At 53.4% G+C, this 20,399-nt stretch overlaps 1 protein-coding gene across 3 annotated transcripts in view; it reads right to left on the bottom strand.

The window, feature by feature from the left end:
• Positions 1-410: 410 nt before the first annotated feature.
• Positions 411-20,399, bottom strand: part of PPM1F (protein phosphatase, Mg2+/Mn2+ dependent 1F) — a 30,026-nt gene continuing 10,037 nt past the window's right edge. For all 3 annotated transcript variants that reach the window (XM_086682371.1, XM_086682369.1, XM_086682370.1), the window contains 6 exons: positions 19,511-19,671; positions 14,191-14,393; positions 13,338-13,526; positions 10,025-10,168; positions 5,750-5,843; positions 411-4,586 (listed from right to left, as the gene is read on the bottom strand). In XM_086682371.1, coding sequence (XP_086538497.1) covers positions 4,234-4,586; positions 5,750-5,843; positions 10,025-10,168; positions 13,338-13,526; positions 14,191-14,393; positions 19,511-19,671 — 1,144 coding nt within the window. In that variant the 3' untranslated portion in view covers positions 411-4,233. The remainder of the gene's footprint in view (positions 4,587-5,749; positions 5,844-10,024; positions 10,169-13,337; positions 13,527-14,190; positions 14,394-19,510; positions 19,672-20,399) is intronic.

Genomic DNA, 20,399 nt, shown 5'->3' on the forward strand with positions numbered 1-20,399 from the left:
TGCCCCCTCACATTTTGGGGAGTTCAGGCAGCATTTTGGGGCCATGGCTCAGCAGTGGCTGCATGGAGGCATTTTGGAATGTTTTCCTATTCCTTGGGGGTCTGAGTTCAGCCAGGAGCACAAGAGACCTGGCAGATGCTGACCTGCTTTCTCCCTTCTGAGTGTTTTCACAGGGGGGTCCTCATCCTCAGTGTCCCTGGGCCACTTCAGGCATCTGGGGGCTCCCCAATCGTGTGAGGTCCCCTGTGAGGGGGGGGCGTGGGCTAGCAGGGCTTTCTCCTGAATTAGTCTGCTGGCTTTGTGGGGAGACTGGTAGATGGTCTCTCAGCACCCCAGCAGCTCCTAAACATACTCTGGACACTCAGGCACCAGCTGCTGAGAGGTGAGAAAAGAAGGCAGGACTCAGGTGACAGGGTTTCAAAACTCGTGGTTTATTGACACTTGAGCACAGTGACCCCTGGGAAGAGACTGTGTTTCTGGCCCTCTTCTCCTGGGACTTGCCCCTGCACACAGGGGAAATAGTAGTCCCATCTTGGAACAAGATGCGCCTTGCAGAGAACACCTCTCCCAGAAGCCCTGCTGAGATGCGCACAAATAAACCCTTGGCAAGGCTGGCATGGCATGTGAATGGCAAAGCTCGGCGCATTTGGCAAAGCTGTGGAGCCTCGGCGAAAAGCGTGGGCCTCCTGGGGCTGCCTCCTTTGGGCTACAGGCAGAATTAAACCAAAAACAGCTTATTTTGCACAGGCCCTTAAGGTGCCCATTTGGCTCTTGTCGGGGCCAGGCCTAGGAACTGCCAGAGCTGTGACCCAAGCCCTGGAACTACTGCTGAGGTGGCCAGACACCCAAGCCGGAACTCAGAACTGGCATTATAGGGGTAGGGACGAGGGCCATATGCTGGTTTCAAAGGGTAGGGGGAGACAGGACTGTGGCCAAAGGCTGGCTCAGGACCTCAGAGGGCCTGTGCTTCCCCAGTGAGGCCTGCCCCCATCACTGTCCCCAGTAAAGCACACCCCTTTCCTAGTCCTGGATGCTGAGGACAAGCTGGGTCAGGGAGGCCATGCATCTGCCTCTGGATTTCAGCAGGTTGGGAGCTTGACTAAAAGGCAAGGGAGACCCTGGCTGTGCCCTGCCCTTCAGCCTCACACCTGCAGAGGGAGGCAGCTGAGCCTGTCTGCCTCTCCTCCTCCTGCTGGCTTGGGATCAGCTCTACCTGTAAAAGCAGGGCTCCCTCTCTCCAGCTTCTGTGTTCCATATACGGCTGGCAACTGTAGCTCCATTCCTTTCCAACCCACTTAATTGTAAGAATAAACACTAATGATACTTAACCACCCCTCCCGCTAGCAGAGGGGGAGGGTTCCCTTAGCACTGGCAGCAGCTCTCCAGGATGTGCCAGGCTTGCCCTCGATGGGCCCCAAACCTCCAAAATTCCAAGATCTGCTGCACAGATTCTGTGCAACCCTGTGTCCTATAAAGGAGAAAAGGGGGCCCAAGGAGGCTCAATGACTTGCTCAGCTCATATAATGAGCTAGTGGCAAAGTGGGGATTTGAGAAGGGGACTGAGGCTTCTAGACTTGGGGTCCTGGCTAGAGGCCTTCTTGGGACTGTGGCCTGACAAGGAGGTGGGCCAGGACTTTCAGAGGCTGAAGATGCCCAGTGGCTCCCAGTCCTCCCTGGTCAAGAGGGAAGAGACCTCTATGCCTAGGTGCTTGCACAAAGCCAGCATCTGCGCAGTGGGAACAAGGGCTCCCTCCGCCTCAAGGCAAGGCTGAGCAGCACCAGATGGCAAGGGCCTCTCACAGACGAGAGGGGTGGGCACTGGGACGAGCCTGGAGAGATCTCCCGGTGGAGCCTTGAGTCTGGGCAGGAATCAGACCACCACGTGGGGAGTCCAGACTCCAAAGGTGAAACCCCACTCTTGATGGCAATCCCAGAATAAGATTAGCAAAGAAATGAGAGAAACAAGCCCACACCTCTTTCCTCTGTTAAGGTCATGCTCAGGGGCAGCCAGGCTGGTAGGGGCCACATGCCACCTCTTGCCGGCCCTGCGCTGGGAAGGGCCAAAGAGGGGGCTTCTGGCCCCCAGAAGGCAGCAGGGCCTTCAGATTAAGTGCGGCAATACCAGGTCATTGTTGGCTCCCACCAAACCTTCTCTGAACTGCGGTGACCACATTTAAGATACTTTTTCTGTCACGAGCCCTTGAGCATGGCACTGACCACATCATCTTGGCTTCTTCATCCCTGCGGTGAGAGTAGGGGTGAGTGCTGAGCCTGTGGGCGGCATCCCCCATTGCCCCCCTGCCTGCCCAGAGCTGGCTCCCACCCTCCCTGCTGCACAGCCCTCGGGCCTCAGGGGGGTGGCTCTTACCAAGTCTGCCCTTCCCCGGGCTGATGAGTGCCGCCAAGGCTCTCTCAGCTCCCACCTTCCTGGAGCCTTGCTACTGCAGGTGGATTCTGGCCTGGGGGACACAGTGCCAAGCTTCCTCCTGCTGCCCACCTCCCAGTGACATTCTCCACGAGCCTCCAAAGCCACCCACTGCTCTTCCCAGACCTGTAGGCCTGGGTCCTCCCACAGAGACCCCTCTCTGCCGGACTCTTCACCCAGCCCTGCCACTTCTAGCTCAACACACATGCTATATCTGCCTCACTGGATGTGAGTAGCCTGAGTCACCCAAGCTTCGTGGCTTCTGAGCCTCACCTGCCCAGGGCATGCTAGGGAACGTAGAGCTCTCCCCCAGGTGGTCAGGCTGTGGGCAAAGCAAGGTAACAGAGGGCGCCGCCATGGTGGGCAAGAAACAGGAGGAGGGGTTTGGGGAGCTGTGGGGCAGGTGGATGGACAGACTCCAAACAGAGCCAGAACCCCCCAGGCTGCCTCCAGACTTGCCAAGGCCTCGTAAGTGTGTTTCCCAAGGAAACCAATTCGATTACCAACACGAGACGTTCTAGGACATTCCAGTCAAATGAGAAGCCTGCTCATGGAGCTCAGTTCCTCAGCCTGGGGACCATCCAGAGACATGGGCAGCAGGACTGAGGTGCGTAGGGAGGCTGGGGGAGGTGCCATGGTCACCCTGAACTCCCAGAGCCCCTAGGTCTGGCCCAGGCTGTGCAGCATAGCTCATGCTCTTTCAGCTGCTTTGCTGACTGTCAGCAGCAAATCGCATCACAAAGGGGCAGAAAGGAGGTGGAGTGGGAAGAATTCTAGCTGAAATCATGCCACTATAACAAAATAAATCCTGCTCTTGTAAAAACTTAAACATGCCTAGTAGAATCCATCCCAGGCCCGGCGGTTCTAGCCTCACCTAAAGCTGTTTAAGGCACTTGAATGGCTTATTAACACCACCTGGAAAAGTGTTTGCTTCAATCCTGATTTAGGAAAAAAAATTCAGTAATACTGCAAAAGAAGTTTCTTCCAAAAAAAAAAAAAAAATCAATACTTAAGGTTTCCAAGAATAAAATAAATGCTAAGCTCTGCTTAAGTTACATGACACAACAGGTCACCTTGGCACTGACAAAACAAAGACAAAAACCTGAAATACTGCTTCTGAGTTTGACTGTCCTGGAAAAAAAAAAAAAAGACCACAAACTGAAGACACACACCTCGTCGTCATTCTGACCTTCCTCTCACTGGGTGTGTGCGGGACGGGAGGGAACCAGGGAGGCTGGGGGCTGTGAGCATTCACTGCAGACCAGGTCCCTGGTGCTCCGTTCTCCCCAATTTGGGAAGCTGGCTTGGGAGGCCAGGTGCGTCAGCGGAGACGAGCCTCCCAGTGGCGGCCAGTGAGGAGCAAGTGAGAAACCTGTGCTGGACACCCAGGTCGCACTTGGAAACGTCCGTGGCTCCTGGGTCTGCCTGGGGACTCATGCAGCATCCTGCTGCCCCATGCACATGCCCAGCATCTTTGGTCTGGCTGTGGTCCTCACCTGAGCCCCCTACCTGATGGGGCTGGGAGCAAGAGCTGCTCCACTTCTTGGGTCGTCTTTTCTTTGGTGAGGTCTCTTCCCTAGGCCTCCTTCAGAGAACAAGGCCATCCCACTGCCTGTCCGAGCAGGGCACATCCCCCACCACCCAGTCCAGTTCCACAGCCACCAGGATGGGCCAATGCAAGCAGCACGGGAGACTTGGGGCCCTGGGAAAGCACTGTGAGGGTGGCACCCACTGTCCACCATCACCTGTCGGGTCCTAAGGCATCTGAGGGGGAGGGTTACGGGGTAGGGGCAGGGAGCCTGCACCTCCTAGCATCTCTGTGGAGCATCGGTCCCTGGCTCTGTGAGGCCAGTGGGCACGTCTCCTACCCCCTGGGCCCTGCCCTTCAGCAGGTCTTGGGGGTCCCTGAGGAAGACCACCATGACTGTGATGTTATCGTGGGAGCCCCGCTCCCGGGCTGCAGCCACCAGCTCCTCAGCAACCTGCAGCCCGCTGCCCTGCTCCCTGACCAAGTGGCTCTGGACGAGGCCCGCGACCTCCTGGTGGGGGACGACATCGAAGAAGCCATCACAGGCCAGCAGCAGGTAGTCCTCAGAGCCTGTCAGCTCCCGGGAGGCTGAGTCGGCCTCTCCTGACACGTAGGGCTTCTGAAAGACGTCCCCTGGGCACAGGAGAGAAAGGCCTCCTGTTGCCAAGTCCAGCCAGGCCCGGGGCCTCACTGTGGCCACCCTCTTCCGACGCCCGTGTTCACCAGTGAAATTGGATAGTTTCATGTGGTGCTAAGGGCAATGTGGCAGACCTATTGGGTGCAGAGTTAGAACCCAGCCAGACCAGAGGTCAGCTCTACAAAACAGCCTTTTCACTTCCAGTGGAGCCGGGCCTGAGAGAGGGGATGACTGAGGCAAAGGACCTCACTTTTCCTCCCTTATACTCAGGTCTGCAGGTTCCCTTTCCCCCAGGTCCCTCTCCCTGAGGGCCCACATCCAATTCATTAGCAAGTCCTGGTGGCTTTACCTTTAAAGTGCGACTCGAAACCACCTCCCCCTCCTCACAAACTGCCCAGAACCACTGATCCCCCTCCTTCTGCTCCTGCCCAGGGGTGTGCACCAGACCACACCGCTGACACAGAACTGCCTAGGGTGTCCCCCTCCTTTTAAGGAGCTTCCACTTTTGGAGAAGCCCATCCTGCTGCTTCCGCACCCGGATGTGCCAGAGACCCAATAGGCAGCAGCAGCAGGGGGAAGGGCTATAAGGCAGGCACCGCAGGCGGCCTTAAGGATAGGATGGCGTCCGGAGGCTGGGAGGAGACATGTCACCTCGAGGGGGTTAGCAGGAATGGAGTGTTGCCTAGGTACTTGGGGGCAGCAGTGTGGCTGCGGAGCCCAGAGTGAGGCCCAGCAGCTGTAGGATGCTGAGAAAACAGGATTGTGGGGAGAGGGGGCTGCTTTTCTTTTTTTTTTAAAGATAGAAAAAGGAATCATCAGCATGAATGGGGGAGGGGAGGACAATCCTCATTTATGACCTTTCAGCACATATAGTAGTTAACCAAGGACCTCCTGGTAGGTTTTTCTGGGGAACTGTTTTAATGAGGAGATAATCACGTAAGGGTTAACTTCTGTGATTATTTGTGTGAGATAGAAGTTTCTAAGGTGTCTGCACCTGCACTCTCTCAATTTACCAGAGGCTCCTCAGTCTGATTCCACGGCCCCACAGACCACAGGTGCTTTATCAGCACAGGATGCTGCTGTCCCCAACAGCTATGTGAGCCCCTGGGCCTCACGCATGAGGCCTTTGTCTCCTGCCCCCTGTCTCCCATCTCCTTACCGATGGCTCTAGACACGGCCAGGGTCCCGTTGACTCTCCAGCAGTCCATGTGAGACACAAAGCCGCCCAGCGCTTCAATACGCTCCTTCTCATCCTGTGGGGGACAGCCAGAGTGGGGGCTGGGGTGCACCCGTGGGAAAGGGTGCCAGGTGCTGCTGCCTGAGTGGAGCTGAACTGGTTTCTTCTTTTTTAATGTTTATTTATTTTTGAGAGAGAGAGAGAGAGAGGGAGGGAGAGAGAGAGAGAGAGAGACAGAGCGCAAGCAGAGGAGAGAGGCAGAGAGAGAGGGAGACACAGAATCTGAAGCAGGCTCCAGGCTCCCAGCTGTCAGCACAGAACCCAATGTGGGGCTCGAAGCCAAGAACCGTGAAATGATAACCCGAGCCAAAGTCAGATGCTAAACTGACTGAGCCACCCAAGTGCCCTGAGCTGAGCTGGTTTCTAAGTGCTGGGGGCTGCAATTCTCAAACAACGCCCAGATGAGGCGTTAGTGGAACCGCAGGAAACCATGAATAACCTAGACGTCCTTCAGTTGCAGCAAGGGCTACCTCAGTTATAGGGTGAACACAGCCAGACCATCCATAGTCACCGACCCCCCGACCCTCCCCCCCCAGCTGTCTCACCTTTCACTTGGGAATACTTTCTTCCTTGCAAGCTGCTGGGACGAGCCCAAGCCTGTGCTACACGTGGCCACCTGGCAGGATTGGATGAAACCTGAACCAGGCCCCTCAGCTGTCCTCCTACCTTATCCTCTCCACCAGCCTGAACAGCTTCTCCAAGGTTGAGCCCAGAGCCAGTGGCCAAGTGGGTTCCCATCAACGGCCATTTCCCACTCGACCTGGAATACAAGGCTCTGCACAGCTGGGCCCCTGGGCCCCCACTTCCGTGAGGCTGCCCTGTCCAGCCATTTCCCCTCATGGCCCTCCGGCCTCCCTTCTGCCTCCTGACTGAGTGGTCTCGCTCACCTGCACATTGCCCAGGCAGTGGTCAGTTCCTCCTGGGCTCGGCTGGCACTGAGGTCAGCTGCAGAGGTATCGTGCCCTGCACTGCGCTTCAGCCACCCCTAGGCTCTCCTGCTGGGTTTCCCCTCTGCTGTGCTCCTCACCTCCCTACTTCTGACAGGATAGGCCCACTCTCCTGCCACATGCTCGCTCTCACACACGTCTCAGCTCTGTGAGCATGCAGCCCCCAGGCCCATGTCCCCGGTCCTGCCTGTCATCACAGGATATCCTACCCGCCCCTCCAGACTCTGCACTCACAGGGAACACCCCACCCTGTCCTCCCTGGCCCCCAGCGCCCCTGGCTAATGGCATCACCAACCTCTTAGAAGTGTAAGGCCCTTTCCCCATCCTCAAAAGCCTGGATTCTTCTCCATCCCTCCTGATGCTGCCTTGCCAGGCAGGTCTTCCTCCCCATAGCTGGACAGGTGACTGCAGCAGCCTCTTTTGTGACCCAGCTCTCACCTTGCCCTCTGGTGGTCTGACCATTCTAGAAGCTTCTAGTAATTCCTTGTGAAGTTCCTCCTGACACAGGAGCAGGAGCCCTCGGTCTCTCAGTGGCTGGTCCTGGCTAAACCTGCCCTTTCCTCCTGGACTCCACCCCTGGCCTGCTGGGGTCCCACCTGCCATCAGGATTGGGCTGTATGCCTCCTTCCTGCTCATTTCCCTCTTCCACATCTCCCAACACTTTGCCCAAGTACTGTGGCTTGCAGCTGCCCGTTAGTCTGAGAGGTGCTGGAAGGCTCATTGCCTCAGCAAAGTGTCCTGTGCACAGTAGGTGCTAACTGTTTGTTGGCCTGAACTGAATCCAGTGGCAGCAAGGCTCTGTCCAGACAGCAGCAGAACAAAGCAGAGTGCCATGCGGTCCCCACATGTGCCTCAGAGCCGGTTTCAGCAGCTGCCAGACCCTTATTGCCCTTCACTGTGGCTCACTAGGTTGTTACTAGTTTCCCACTCTCGTGACCAGTGTGATGGTGGTTATTTTTCGTGGGAGACCTTTGAGCCAGTCTTTGATGACTTCTCAAAGGGTGTGGGTGACAGGCTAAGCTTGGGATCACAGGGCTCATTAGCCGGGAGGGGCTGGCAGGGGCCAAGAGGGCCCTGGAATCTAGTCTCTGTAGCCATGTAGGGTGCAGATCAATGAAAGAACAGACACTTTGGCAGGCTTCTCCCATGCCGGCTGTGGTCCCAGCACCCCATGTGCACCAGGACACCCCATTCTTATCTCCTGGGAACCCCAGTTCACAGACAAGGCACTCAAGGCTTGGAAAGGGTGGAGCCAGGACTGAGCATGGCTGTCAGTCTGTGATCTTTGCTGTGGTGTCATTCTGCAGGGCTCATGTCTGCTGGGGAGACACTGCCAGAAAAGTCCTCACCGGGCTGCAGAGGAGGCACAGGACGCCAAGCTTGTAGGGATGAGGGTGGGCAGGAGCAGGCGAGGCACCCCGAGCAGAGGCTTGCAGCTAGTCCTCACTTAGGCAGCATTTCACCTGACTGCCCATCTCTGGGAAGAAGGGTCCACCAGGGAGCAGGTGCCGAATGCCCCAGTGCTGCAGTGGCAGTGGAGTGACACAGGACACCTGCCACTTCCCGGCGGTATGCTCTGGGCAAGTTACTTAACCTCTCTGAGCCTCAGTTCTCTCCTCTATATGACAGGGAGGGCGTATGTAGGAGGTTTAGCACAGACTGAGCTGCAGTGAGGCCAAGGAATGCTGTCATTCCTGGCTGTTTTGGTGATCACGGCCTGACACTCCCTTGCAGTGCTTTCCAAATCTAGAAGCCACAAAAGGACAGCTCCGTTCAGTTACATAAAAACCAACATGTCTACAAGGCAGAAGCCCATAAACAAAGACAAAGCAGGGGGCAACTTGCAAATCACCCTGCAGACAAGGAGCTGACCTCCCTGGTGTATAACAGATGCCTACAAATTGATAAGAAAAATAGCAACAGGTCAGGAGACAAATGGGCAAAGGACAAGAATGAAGGGTTCTCACAGAAGGCAACGTAAATGATCTTAAGTGTTTGAGAAGATGCTCGGCCTCATACTGTAAGAGAAATGCAAACTGAATAACCACTTTCCTTCCTCTCAGACTGGTCGGTGGGGCTATGGCCAGAGGACATACAGCCTGAGGAGGGCAGTGTGGCAAAAGTGCCAAGACTGTAAATGGGAGTGCCCTGACTCATCCCCCCATTCCTAGGAACCGTTCTCTTAACATACTTGACCCAGAACAATGCAACGCTATGCAAAGTCATCTAGTGCCGTGTGGACTTTAGCATGAAAAAGACTGAGGAAATCTCGGGGCGCCTGGGTGGCTCAGTCAGTTAAGCGTCCGACTTTGGCACGTGTCATGATCTCATGGCTCATGAGTTTGAGCCCCACATTGCACTCTGTGCTGACAGCTAGGAGCCTGGAGCCTGCTTCAGATTCTGTATCTCCCTCTCTCTGCCCCTCCCCTGCTCTCTCTCAAAGATAAATAAATGTTAAAAAAAAAAAAAAAAAGAAAAAAGAAAAAGACTGAAGAAATCTCAATGTCCATGCACAGGATGGCGGACAGATGGGGCTCTGCATAGCCCTATGGAAGGTGGGGGCGTTTTCTGTGCTGATGTGGAGGCCTGTACATGTGGGGAAAGCAGAGCAGGGACAGGGCTCCCGGGCATTTCCCAGTATGCAAACTCCCACCATCCTACAGAGACAGACAGACTGGACACCTTTGTGAGATGTGGTCCAAGGAAGAATGTCAGCCTTAGATCCAGATGAGGACCCTGAGGCTCAGACAGTTGAGTGACTTCAGGATCCCAGTGTAGCCTCTACCCAGTGAAGCCCCAAGCCTGCTTCCTTCTGACCTTGGCTTAGCATCACCTCCTCCCTGGAGCCCTCCACCCCCACAGCCCAGGTGGCCAGCCACCCCTTGCCCACATGCACAAAGTGCAGGACCCTGCACTTTGACCCCACGTCCTGGGCTGCCTCTCCTCTGCAGCTCTGGGCTCCATGTCACTGTGGTGAGAAGGGCTTACATGGGACTCTTGGCTATTAATGCCCCAACTTTAGGGAGGGGACCCCTCCGCCAACAGACAAATCCTGTTTGCCAACAGACAAACCCCTGGCCACTTGAATCAGGCAGAAGGACCCTCCCTCTGGAGGAACACCAGGATCTCCCTACGAAGACGGTGCAGGGCCCCTCTTGCTTCCTTGCCTACCTGACCATCCACTAACCCGAGCAGTCCAGCACGATCGGGGCCGGGGATGACCCAGGCATGGAGGGAGGGAGCCCCTTACCTGTCGCTCAGGTCTGTGCGGCTCCATCAGCTTCACCACCTGTCCCTGTTGCACCAGGATGACCTGGGAGTCCCCGAGCCAGGCAACGTGCAGGGTCTTTCCCGCAATGAAAGCGCACACACCCGTGGTGCCACTCTGCAGCCGCTGAAGGGAGAGAGGGCTGAGGGTGAGCCATGTGCTGGCACTGTGGGCCCAATCCTGTCCAGACTGAACGACTCCTGCAATAGTGCTCAGTCAGATAAAAGGAACAGACTCCAGAAGTACACAGGGCACAGTCAGTCTCCTAAGGGTTATGCTGCATGACAGGAGAGCACGTCCTGTGTGGTCCTGCTTATCTACAACTCTGGAAAACACAAGCTCTATCGTCTATTACGTCTGAAAGCAGAGTGGTTGTCTGGGGAGGGTGGGGTGACAAAGGCCGGGAAGAAATTCTTTGGGGGTGATGGGTACATCCGTTATTGTAGACAAACGCTAAAACCTATCCAATTGTACACTTTATTTTTATTGAACCAACTGTACACTGTATATTAGTAATATGTGCAATTTATTATGTGTCAATTTCATCCCAATTCAGCTATCTTAAATTAATAATACACTTAATTTAAATACTTGCTTCAGTGAATCGTTATTTTGGGAGGTGGCCCAGAGCTCCAGGGCCTTCCTCACCTCCCATAGGTGACAGTGACCAGGAGGTCTGAGGCATGTCAGCTTTGCACCAGGCTCCCACTTTGTAGTTTTAGATGCTGTATGGTTTTCTGTTAAGATGCAAAGTCTGGGGGCACCTGGGTGTCTCAGTCGGTTAAGCGTCCGACTTCAGCTCAGGTCACGATCTCACAGTCTGTGAGTTCGAGCCCCCTGTTGGGCTCTGGGCTGATGGCTCAGAGCCTGGAGCCTGCTTTCAGTTCTGTGTGTCCCTCTCTCTCTGCCCCTCCCCCATTCGTGCTCTGTCTCTCTCTGTCTCAAAAATAAATAAACGTTAAAAAAAAAAATTAAAAAAAAAAAAAAGATGCAAAGTCTGGGGGCTCCTGCGTGGCTCAGTCGGTTAAGTGTCCAATTTCTGCTCAGGTCATGAATTCACGGGCTGTGAGTTTGAGACCCACGTCAGGCTCTGTGCTGACAGCTCAGAGCCTAGAGCCTGCTTTGGATTCTGTGTCTCCCTCTCACTCTGCCCCTCCCCCACTCATGCTCTGTGTCTCTCTTTCTCAAAAATAAATAAGCATTAAAAAATTGGGGCGCCTGGGTGGCGCAGTCGGTTAAGTGTCCGACTTCAGCCAGGTCACGATCTCGCGGTCCGTGAGCTCGAGCCCCGCGTCAGGCTCTGGGCTGATGGCTCAGAGCCTGGAGCCTGTTTTCGATTCTGTGTCTCCCTCTCTCTGTGCCCCTCCCCCGTTCATGCTCTGTCTCTCTCTATCCCAAAAATAAATAAAAACGTTGAAAAAAAAAATTAAAAAAAAAAAAAAAACTAAAAAAAGGGGGCGCCTGGGTGGCTCAGTCGGTTGAACATCAGATTTCGGCTCAGGTCATGATCTCACGGTTCGTGAGTTTGAGCCCCACGTCAGGCTCTGTGCTGACAGCTTAGAGCTTGGAGCCTGCTTCAGATTCTGCGTCCCCCCCCAGCCTCTCTCTGCCCCAACCCTGCTTGTGCTCTCTCTCTTTCAAAAATGAATAAACATAAAAAAAATTTTTTTAAATAAAAAAAATAAACTAAAAAAAAAAAAAAGATGTAAAGTATGGCTTTGCTGATTTCCATTGAGGCCCGTGCTTAGAGTGTCTGAGGACAGTATACCCCCTTCTAAGTCTCCTTACGAGCCATGTCAACTGGGGCACATCCTTTAAGCTCTCTCAGCCTCAGTTTCTCCAAGTCTAAAATGGACAAAATTTTAGTAGCTACCTCATGGGGCTGCTAGGAGGGCCCACAGAATTTCTGCATTCTGCATGTAAGGTTCAGTGGGTGGTTAAGTTCACAGAGGAGGGGCTGGATGGCTTTTTTCAGAAACAAGTGCCTCACCCCTACACGGTTCTAATTCCCAAAGAAAGAATATACCCAGTGGACACCAGCAGCTTGCCAAGACTCTGCCTGGGTGAGCAAGGGAAGGTATTAATCATGGGCTTTATTTTTTGTATTTTCCTTTCTTTTTAATTTTTAAAAAATGTTTATTTTTGTGAGAGAGAGCGCACATGCGCACGCACGCGCACACACACACACACACACACACGCGGGGGAAGGGCAGAGACAGAGGGAGACCAAGGATCTGAAGCAGGCTCTTCAGGCTCTTTGGCTCCTGAGCCAAAGTTAGATGCTCAACAGACTGAGCCACCCAGGCACCCCATATTGTATTTTCTCATGCTTTGACAAACTGGGGTACTTGCTAATTCTAAAGAGTGCCTGTCCCAGGACAGGAAATGTCTTCCCCCAGGGATGCAACCTTCATGTACGAGCCAGCTGGTCTGAACCCACTTCCTCAACCATCTCCTCTGTTTATCCCATCAGGCTGCTTCCCCTGGCCTGGATGGCTGGGGACTGCCCCTGTCTGTAGTCCAGAGTCCATCAGGTTATTCAAAACATCCAAACTTGTGACTTGCCTGCTCTGCCTCATCCAGGCCCTTCTGTGAGGCCAGAGCAAAGGCTCCAGTCATGCTGTGCTCTCTCCCTCTGCCTCCCGACCAACCCTGGTGCCCCCCCCCCCCATGGCCTTGCATGGTGTGATGTCTCCTCTTGGGCACTGTAAATAATAAAACTCTTCTTCCAAGGCAGGTGTTTGTGCCTGTCACCTTGCCATCCCTGACTAAAAGAGAATCCTTGGCACATTTTAAAATAGACTGACCTTCCCTGTGAGGCCTGCACACCCACCAGTGGGGCCAGGCATGCAAGACCAGATGCATGCTTTATGCGGCTTTTATTCAAATGGAAAACAAGCCCCCTTTTACCATAAGAATGAAGTGATTTGATTGCCAACAGAGTTTAGTGAGGACCTTCTTTTTTTTTTTTTATAATTTTTAAAAATGTTTTATTTATATTTGAGAGAGAGAGAAACAGAGTGTGAGCAGGGGAGGGGCAGAGAGAGGGAGACACAGAATCTGAAGCAAGCTCCTGGCTCCCAGCTGTCAGCAGAGCCCAATGTGGAGCTCGAACTCAAGAACCATGAGATCCTGACCTGAGCAGAAGCTGGATGCCCAACCCAGGCGCCCCTAGTGAGGACCTTCTGACACCACCAATCGCTTTGATTTCCTTCCTTCGGCAAGGGCTGGGTCTCTCTGATGCTAATGGCTATTGGCCCCAAACTGCACATGAGGCCCATTCACTGGTTCTCACCTCTCGCTTGGCTTTCCAGAGGAACATCTCATCTGTGTGCCGGAAGGCTTCTCTGAGGGCTCCCGCGGGGTCTGTGGGCAGCTCCGGCCGGTGGGCCACGTTGGCGTGCACATGTACAGCAGCATACCTTGCAGCGTCCACCCCTCCATGGCCATCAAACACAGCAAAGTAGGCTCGGTCCACGGGGTCCTGGTAGGGAATGCAGTGGGAATCACACTGACTTCGCCCTGACCAAGGCTGTGACCTGGCCAGAGGCTTTGTCTGGGGGTAGAGTCCAGGTGCTGACTGGGGTGGGTCTGGAAGAATCAGCATGGACTCTGCCATCAGATAGGTCAACCTGACTCAAGCATTAGGAACTGGAAGATTTGGAAAAGGACAACTCTCTGGAGTTGGTTTCACCTTCTATACTGAGTTGCTGGAGCATAAAATGAAGTGCGATGTACCAGCGGCTCCCAGTGCTGGAGATAGAGCAGAGCCCAGTAACTGTGAGTCTGGGGCAAATGAGAGAATCCTGGGGCCTCCCCTTATAACAGATTTGGGCAGACCATTCCCCTTCCTCAGTCCCTTACCTGGGAAAGCAAGGTGGCCACGGTTGGTCTGGCCCAGAAGCCAGACGATGGGACAATGAATAGGACTGATGGGACGATGAATTGGGTCTCTCAGACCTCCTGGGAAGTGCTCTGCCTCACCTAGCACCTTGGCCTTCAGATGACAGCTATAGCCGTTACTCCTGCTTCGGCTCTGGCTAGCAGCTCTGATGGGAACCCCAGGTGGCCCCCACCCCCTGCACAAGGCCTCCTAGGCTGTTCTGCTTGGGGGCCAGGAGGTGGAAGACTAGAGGTGGAGCACTCACAGACAGGCCAAAGAGCTGGTTGAAGGCAGGAAGGCACACGTGCCGGTCCTCCATTTTGCGGCGAGTATTCCGGATGGCATGGATGGAGACCAGCCACTGCCGCTGAGGAACCTGGGCACTCGAGGGCACCTGCTTCTGCCACTGGCTGCATACTTCCCAGAGCTGGTTAAAGAAACTTCGCGCCAGGCCCTTGGCATCCAGCACTGATGGGTATAACAGAAGACTATTAGGGAAGCACCAACCAGACCAGCTGGGCTCCACTCGCTCTCCCTGCCACCCCTTCCCTGTGGCCCCTTTGGCTCAGCAGACAGCCCCCACCACAGGCTTGCACAGGCCCCATAAGCCCATGAACCCCTGGAGCATTCCGGCCTAGTAACAGGCACACCAGCCTAGTAAACTATGTGTGACAGCCTGTGTCATCAGCAGTGAGCAGTGTCTGGTTTGGCAATATGCACAGGAAGGAACCTCCTGTCCCACAGTGACCAACTCCACTCATGGGAGCCCACCCCAAGGAAATAGCCGGAGATGCAAGGACAATTTAAGGATGAAGTAAAGAATCATTTACAATTGCGTGTTAATTAGAAACACTATGTATCCAGTGACAGAATAAATTACATTCTATTCTCTTGATGAAGAATTAAGCTGCTATTAATCATGATTTTCACAACTAAACATGCAATTGCCACATGGCCCAGCCACCGCAGCCCTGTGCTTTTATCCCAGAGAAATTAAAGCTATGCTCACAGAAAAACCTGTGAGCCCCAGTCAGTGTTCCCAGCAGCTTCACCTGTAATAGGCGAAAACTGGAAATGGCCCAGATGTTTTTCACCATGTGAGTGGGTAAATTTCAGGACATCATGCCATGGGATACTGCTCGCAGCAGGAAAGAAAGGAAGGAGCTATTGGCAGGTCACAGAAACCCGGATGGATCTCCAGAGAAGTATGTGGAGTGAAAAAAAGCCTATCCCCAAACTTACGTATCCTATGATTCCATTCATAGGCATTCTTGAAATGACAAAATTATAGAAATAGAGATTAATGGTTGTCAGGACTAGGGACAGGGCATGGGGTATTAGGGTGGCCATAAAGGGTAATGTGGGATCCTCATAGGATGAAACTGTTCTGTATCTTGGCTATGTCAAGATCTTGGTCGTGATACTTAAATATAGTTTTTCAAGATGTTACCATTGTGGAGGGACTGGGTAAAGGATGCACGGAATCCCTCTGTGTTCTTTTTTTTTTTTTCTTTTAATAATGATGGCTTGATGGTTATTCTTTTATTTATTTTGAGAGAGAGAGAGAGTGTGAGTGAGCACAAGCCGGGGAGGGACAGAGAGGGAAGGAAAGAGAGGATCCTAGGTAGGCTCTGTGTTGACAGCGCAGAGCCTAATGCAGGGCTCGAACCTACGAATAGTGAGATCATGACCTGAGCCAAAATCTAGAGTTGGATGCTTAACTGACTGAGCCACCCAGGCGATTCCCTCTGTATTATTTCTTACAACTGCATGTGAGGCTACGGTTATCTCAAAATAAAGTTTAATGGAAAATAATTACAGTGTAAAACAAAAATGGCCTTTTAGAGTGTGTGAGCACGTAAAATGCTTATGTCATGATATTAAGGAAATGAGAAAAAGAGAACAGAAAATCCCACATACAGTTTGATTGTGAGGACATGAAAAAGCCTTTAGCTGCTTGGACTCGGAAAATAAAATGCAGGAAAGGCATACAATCAAAATGTCAGCAGTGGTTGTCTGCAGGTGGTAGCTCTGCCTGTGAGGCTTTTTTCTTAAGAATGCTTTCTTAGTGCCTTTTCAATTTTCCATGACAAGTGTTAGCCCTAGTAATCGTTTCAAAATATGCCCATAAATTCATTGATGCTTTGATTGGGAGCCCGGTTTCCTTTCCCTCAAGCATGGGCCTTAGTGACCTGCTCCTAGTAAACAGAATAAAATGGAAGTGACCATGACAGCTTCCTAAGAGACACTGTGGCTCCCACCTTGCATGCTCTCCCTCTCCCTGTCTGTCTGTGTCTCTCTCTCTCTCTGTGTCCTGGTGAATCACTGGCCCTGAGGGAAGCCGGCTGCCATACTGTGAGGATCCTCAAGAAGCCCTGTGGAGGGTCCACATGGTAAGGAACTGAGGCCTCCTGCCAATAGCCAAGTGACTGAACCACCTTGGAAATGGAACTTCTGCCCCCACTGGTTGTAAGCTCGTGACCACGATCTCCTGAGAGACCCTGGGCCAGAACCACCAGCTCAGCTGCTCCCAAATTCCAGACCCACAGAAACTATGGGATAATAAATGTTTAAGCCACTAAATTTTGGGAGAATTTGTTATGCAGCAACAGGTAACAGCTTCTACAACATGGCTTAAAAAAAAGTGGGGGCGGAGGCTCAGTGGCTGACTTGGTTGGGTGCTCGACTTGGTTCAGGTCATGATCTCATGGTTCATGGGACTGAGCCCCTTGTTGGGCTCTTCCCTCACAACGCAGGGATTATATCTCTGCCCCTCCTGCTCTCTCTCTCTCAAGGTAAATAAATAAACATTTAAAAAAATCCTATCTAAACCTGTTTTCTAAAGAAAAGATTAACAAGGAACAGGTCCCAAGGAAACCTCAGGTGACATGCCTCAGAGACTGTTCATTTCCACATGTAAAGCCCTCCTGGGACTCCTGCTGGCCCAGGTACATGCAGCAGGTACAGGTGAGTCAGAGCCAGTCACCTAGGAGGGGGGGGTTTGAGGGCAGACTGAGGAGTGTCGCAGGTCACACGTATAGGACTTGGGGTGTTGGAGAAGAGCTCCTGCCCAAAGGCAGTGGCTATAGAAGAAAAAGAGAGGCAGAGACAAGGTGGGGGGGCAGAGAGGGTCTGAGAGCACAAGAGGCTACGGGAAGACACATCTGAGGGAATCCATGCACCAAGGCAGGGGTGTCTAGAACTGGCCACTGCCACCATACCCAGGACACAAGGGCCATTCAGGTGTCTGGCAAGAAACGGGAGACCATCAGGACTGGACTGAGGGGCTGTGGGTACAGGAAGGCTCAGCTCAGGGAAGACAGGTCCACATGCACTTGGCCCAGTGAACCCCCTGCCAACAAGTCAGGACCGTCATTCAGCTGGACTGCCCAGCGCCGCCTCCCCCAGTCTCCTCCTTCTCTCCTCTGCAGATGGCTATGCTCGTATGACTACCTGAGCTGTTGGGCTCCTTTCTTCCCCCTCTGGGCTCTGCTTTTATTAGGCCTGAGACACCCAGGGAGGCACAGGGCACCGTGTACCCTCTTGCCTTAGGTTGTCCTACCACTTCCGTCAGCGTGTTTGAACTTGAATCTCAGCTTAAGCAAAGGCAATTACCACTGACAATGATAAGCAATGGATAAGTAATGGGAGGTTCGGCTGGCTCACAGACTCCTGATGCCACTGGCAGGAGATGCCTGCTTGTCTGGCTGAGGGCCTCATCCAGGCGCCCATAGGACCTGCTCACTGGGGAGGGGCTGACTGGCGTTCCCACCTGACACAGCTACAGAGGTCTTAATCATATCTCTGTCCTTGAGCAGTGATGCTTATAACACCTGCCATGATGCCAATTTTGCATGAATGGCTTCGAAATGATAGACTTAACTATGTTCTGCTCCAGTGACAGGGATAGCTGATCAAGACCACAGGCCCAGGCCTGCGTGGAGGGTGGGGGCAGTCTGTGATTTCCTCCTACATGGGCCCCTCCCTTCTTCACTGGCCTGCGGGAACCCCCAGGTGTAGGGCGCTGCGGGTGCCAGCCACCGCCTGGGGCCTTCCTGCCAGCAGGTGGCGCTGGTTTCCTGCCGGGACTCTTGGGTGGGGCACTCCCTTTGTGGGGCTGTGTGCCTGCAGGCTTTGCAGAGGACAATGGCTGCCTGTCACTGTGGGCCTCGGTCTCCCGCAGCTCCCAGGCAGGAATGCGAGGCAATGCTGGGATGGAACGTGGGCAGGGAGCCAGGGAAAAGGCAGGGCACACGGCTGAGGAGGGCTTGGCACCTGCTGAAGCGAGAGGCCGCATGGTTTTCCTCTTTCTCCCCGGCCTGTTCTTGGTTTGTCCTCAATGCTCGTGCTAATGCTAAGCTTAAAGTAACATAGATAATAAATACGTGACCTGATGGAAGTAATTATATGCAATATATAAAGAGACAGAATCAGCAAATTGTACAGTAGTCTCCCGCTCCCATCTGCTTGCCTTCCGCGGTCTCAGTACAGGCAGTCAACTGTGGTCTGGAAGATGATCCTCCTCCTGATGTATCGTCAGAAGGTCGACAGTGACCTAACGCTACCCTGTAATGCCAGGTCATTCACCTACTTCATCTCATCATGTAGGCATTTAATTATCTCACACCAACACCAAGAAGGCGAGTATAGTACAGTAAGATATTCAGAGAAAGACCACACTCATACCACTTTTATGACAGCATATCGTTATAACTGAGTATCAGCTATTGTTGTTAATCTCTTACTGTGCTTAGTTTATAAATTCAAGTGCTCATAGGTATGTGTGTATAGGAAAAAATGCAGAATGTATAGGGTTTGGTACCATTTGCGGTTTCGGGCCTCCCCTGGCGGTCTTGGAATATATCCCCCTTGGGTGAGAGGGGGGATCCTACTGTATTAGGAAAGTGAAAGAAAGACATGCAAAATAAGAGCCCTGACTGTTTCTGGGTTCCTCAGGCTGGGCGGTGTGGCTTGGGGCCCACCCTGCTAGCCAGTCTCCCAGAAGGAGGCAGACAAACAAGCCCCATCGGCCCATCCCCAAGCCAGCTTTCAGACACTGCAGAGTCTCCACCTGACTGGGTCCTGAGTTGGATCGGCCCAGGCAACGGGCCCAAGCTCTGGCATTTTCTACCAGCTGGACCCTGAGGCCGCCCCCAGCAATGGCTCACGTCACCCTCCTGACTCCCACGCCACCCTGGGGCAATGTCAGCTGAGGCAGAAGAGCAAGTGGGTGGCTGAGTTACCACCTCAGTCTCCTCCCATGTAAAACGGGAAAAGCGTTATTCATCTCCTGAGCTGTTCTGAAGCTCAGCTGCCCTCCCTCTGCTGACCTTGTGCTGGTGTGTTTTCTCTGCACTTCCATTCTGCCACACTGTCATGAACACATGTGGCCAGCGCTGCCCTTTTGTGGCCCTCAGCCACATGCTGCCTGAGACCACCCCTCTAGCAGCAAAATAGGAAAGGCTGTGGAGCCCAGGTGAGCCCTGACATCTCCCAAACTGGCACTCCCCTGAGGCCTGTCCCTTGTCTGGCTGGTGAGTCTGTCATGGGCTAAGCCTCCAGGCCAGGGAGGGAAGAGAACTCACGGGTCACAGGGGCCTTCTCTTCCTCGTTGTCATCTTCCTCCTCCTCCTCCTCCTCCTCCTCCTCCTGTCTGGGCAATTTCCTGAATTCACAAAGGTCCATCTGCAGCAGCTGGGAAACCGCCTCGTGGGCCAGGCATGAAGCAAGTGGTGGGGGAGCATTCCTGGGGACAGGAACAAGAAGTGAAGTGGGGCTGGCACTTCAGCAGAAGCTAATACCCCAGTGCCTACCCGACTGTTCCAGATGAGAGACCTCCTTTCCACTCAGGGGGCCCTGCCGGAGGTAGTGATAACTGCTCGCACCACAGTGTGCAGCCGCAAGGAGCAGGTCAGCCTCCGGGCCTCAAGGAGCTGGATGGGACATCCACTCAATGCCATTCATCAGGTCCCAAGCTACACCAAACATGGGTAGGGCTGGTGGGGAAGAGATGTGTCTGCTGGCCCCCGTGACCGGGCCGGACAACTGCCCAATATCCAGACTGTTGACAGCTCATGGTCACCAATACCACCTGGGGACCTCTAGGGTTTCGAGTCTTATGGGTTGAATTGTGTCCCCCCAAATTCATATGTTGAAGTTCTAACTACCAATGCCTCAGAATGTGAGCTTATTTAGAAACAGATGCAATTAAGTCACACTGGAGTAGGGTGGGTCCCTAATCCAGTAACATACAGGAAATTCAGACACAGATGCACACAGGAAGAACTCTATGCGGAGATGAAGGCAGAGGCTGGGGTAATGAGCCAGAAATCACCAGAAGGAACCAGCCCTGCTGATACCCTGATCTTGGACTACAGCTTCCAGAACTCTGAGACAACACATTTTTTGTGTTTAAATTGCTTGGCCTGTGGTGCTTCTCATACCATGTCCATGGAAAGCCTTCCATGGCTCCCC

The sequence above is a fragment of the Puma concolor genome, chromosome D3 (assembly GCF_028749965.1).
Source record: "Puma concolor isolate L17-30 chromosome D3, mPumCon1.1.hap2, whole genome shotgun sequence".
Taxonomy (NCBI): domain Eukaryota; kingdom Metazoa; phylum Chordata; class Mammalia; order Carnivora; family Felidae; genus Puma; species Puma concolor.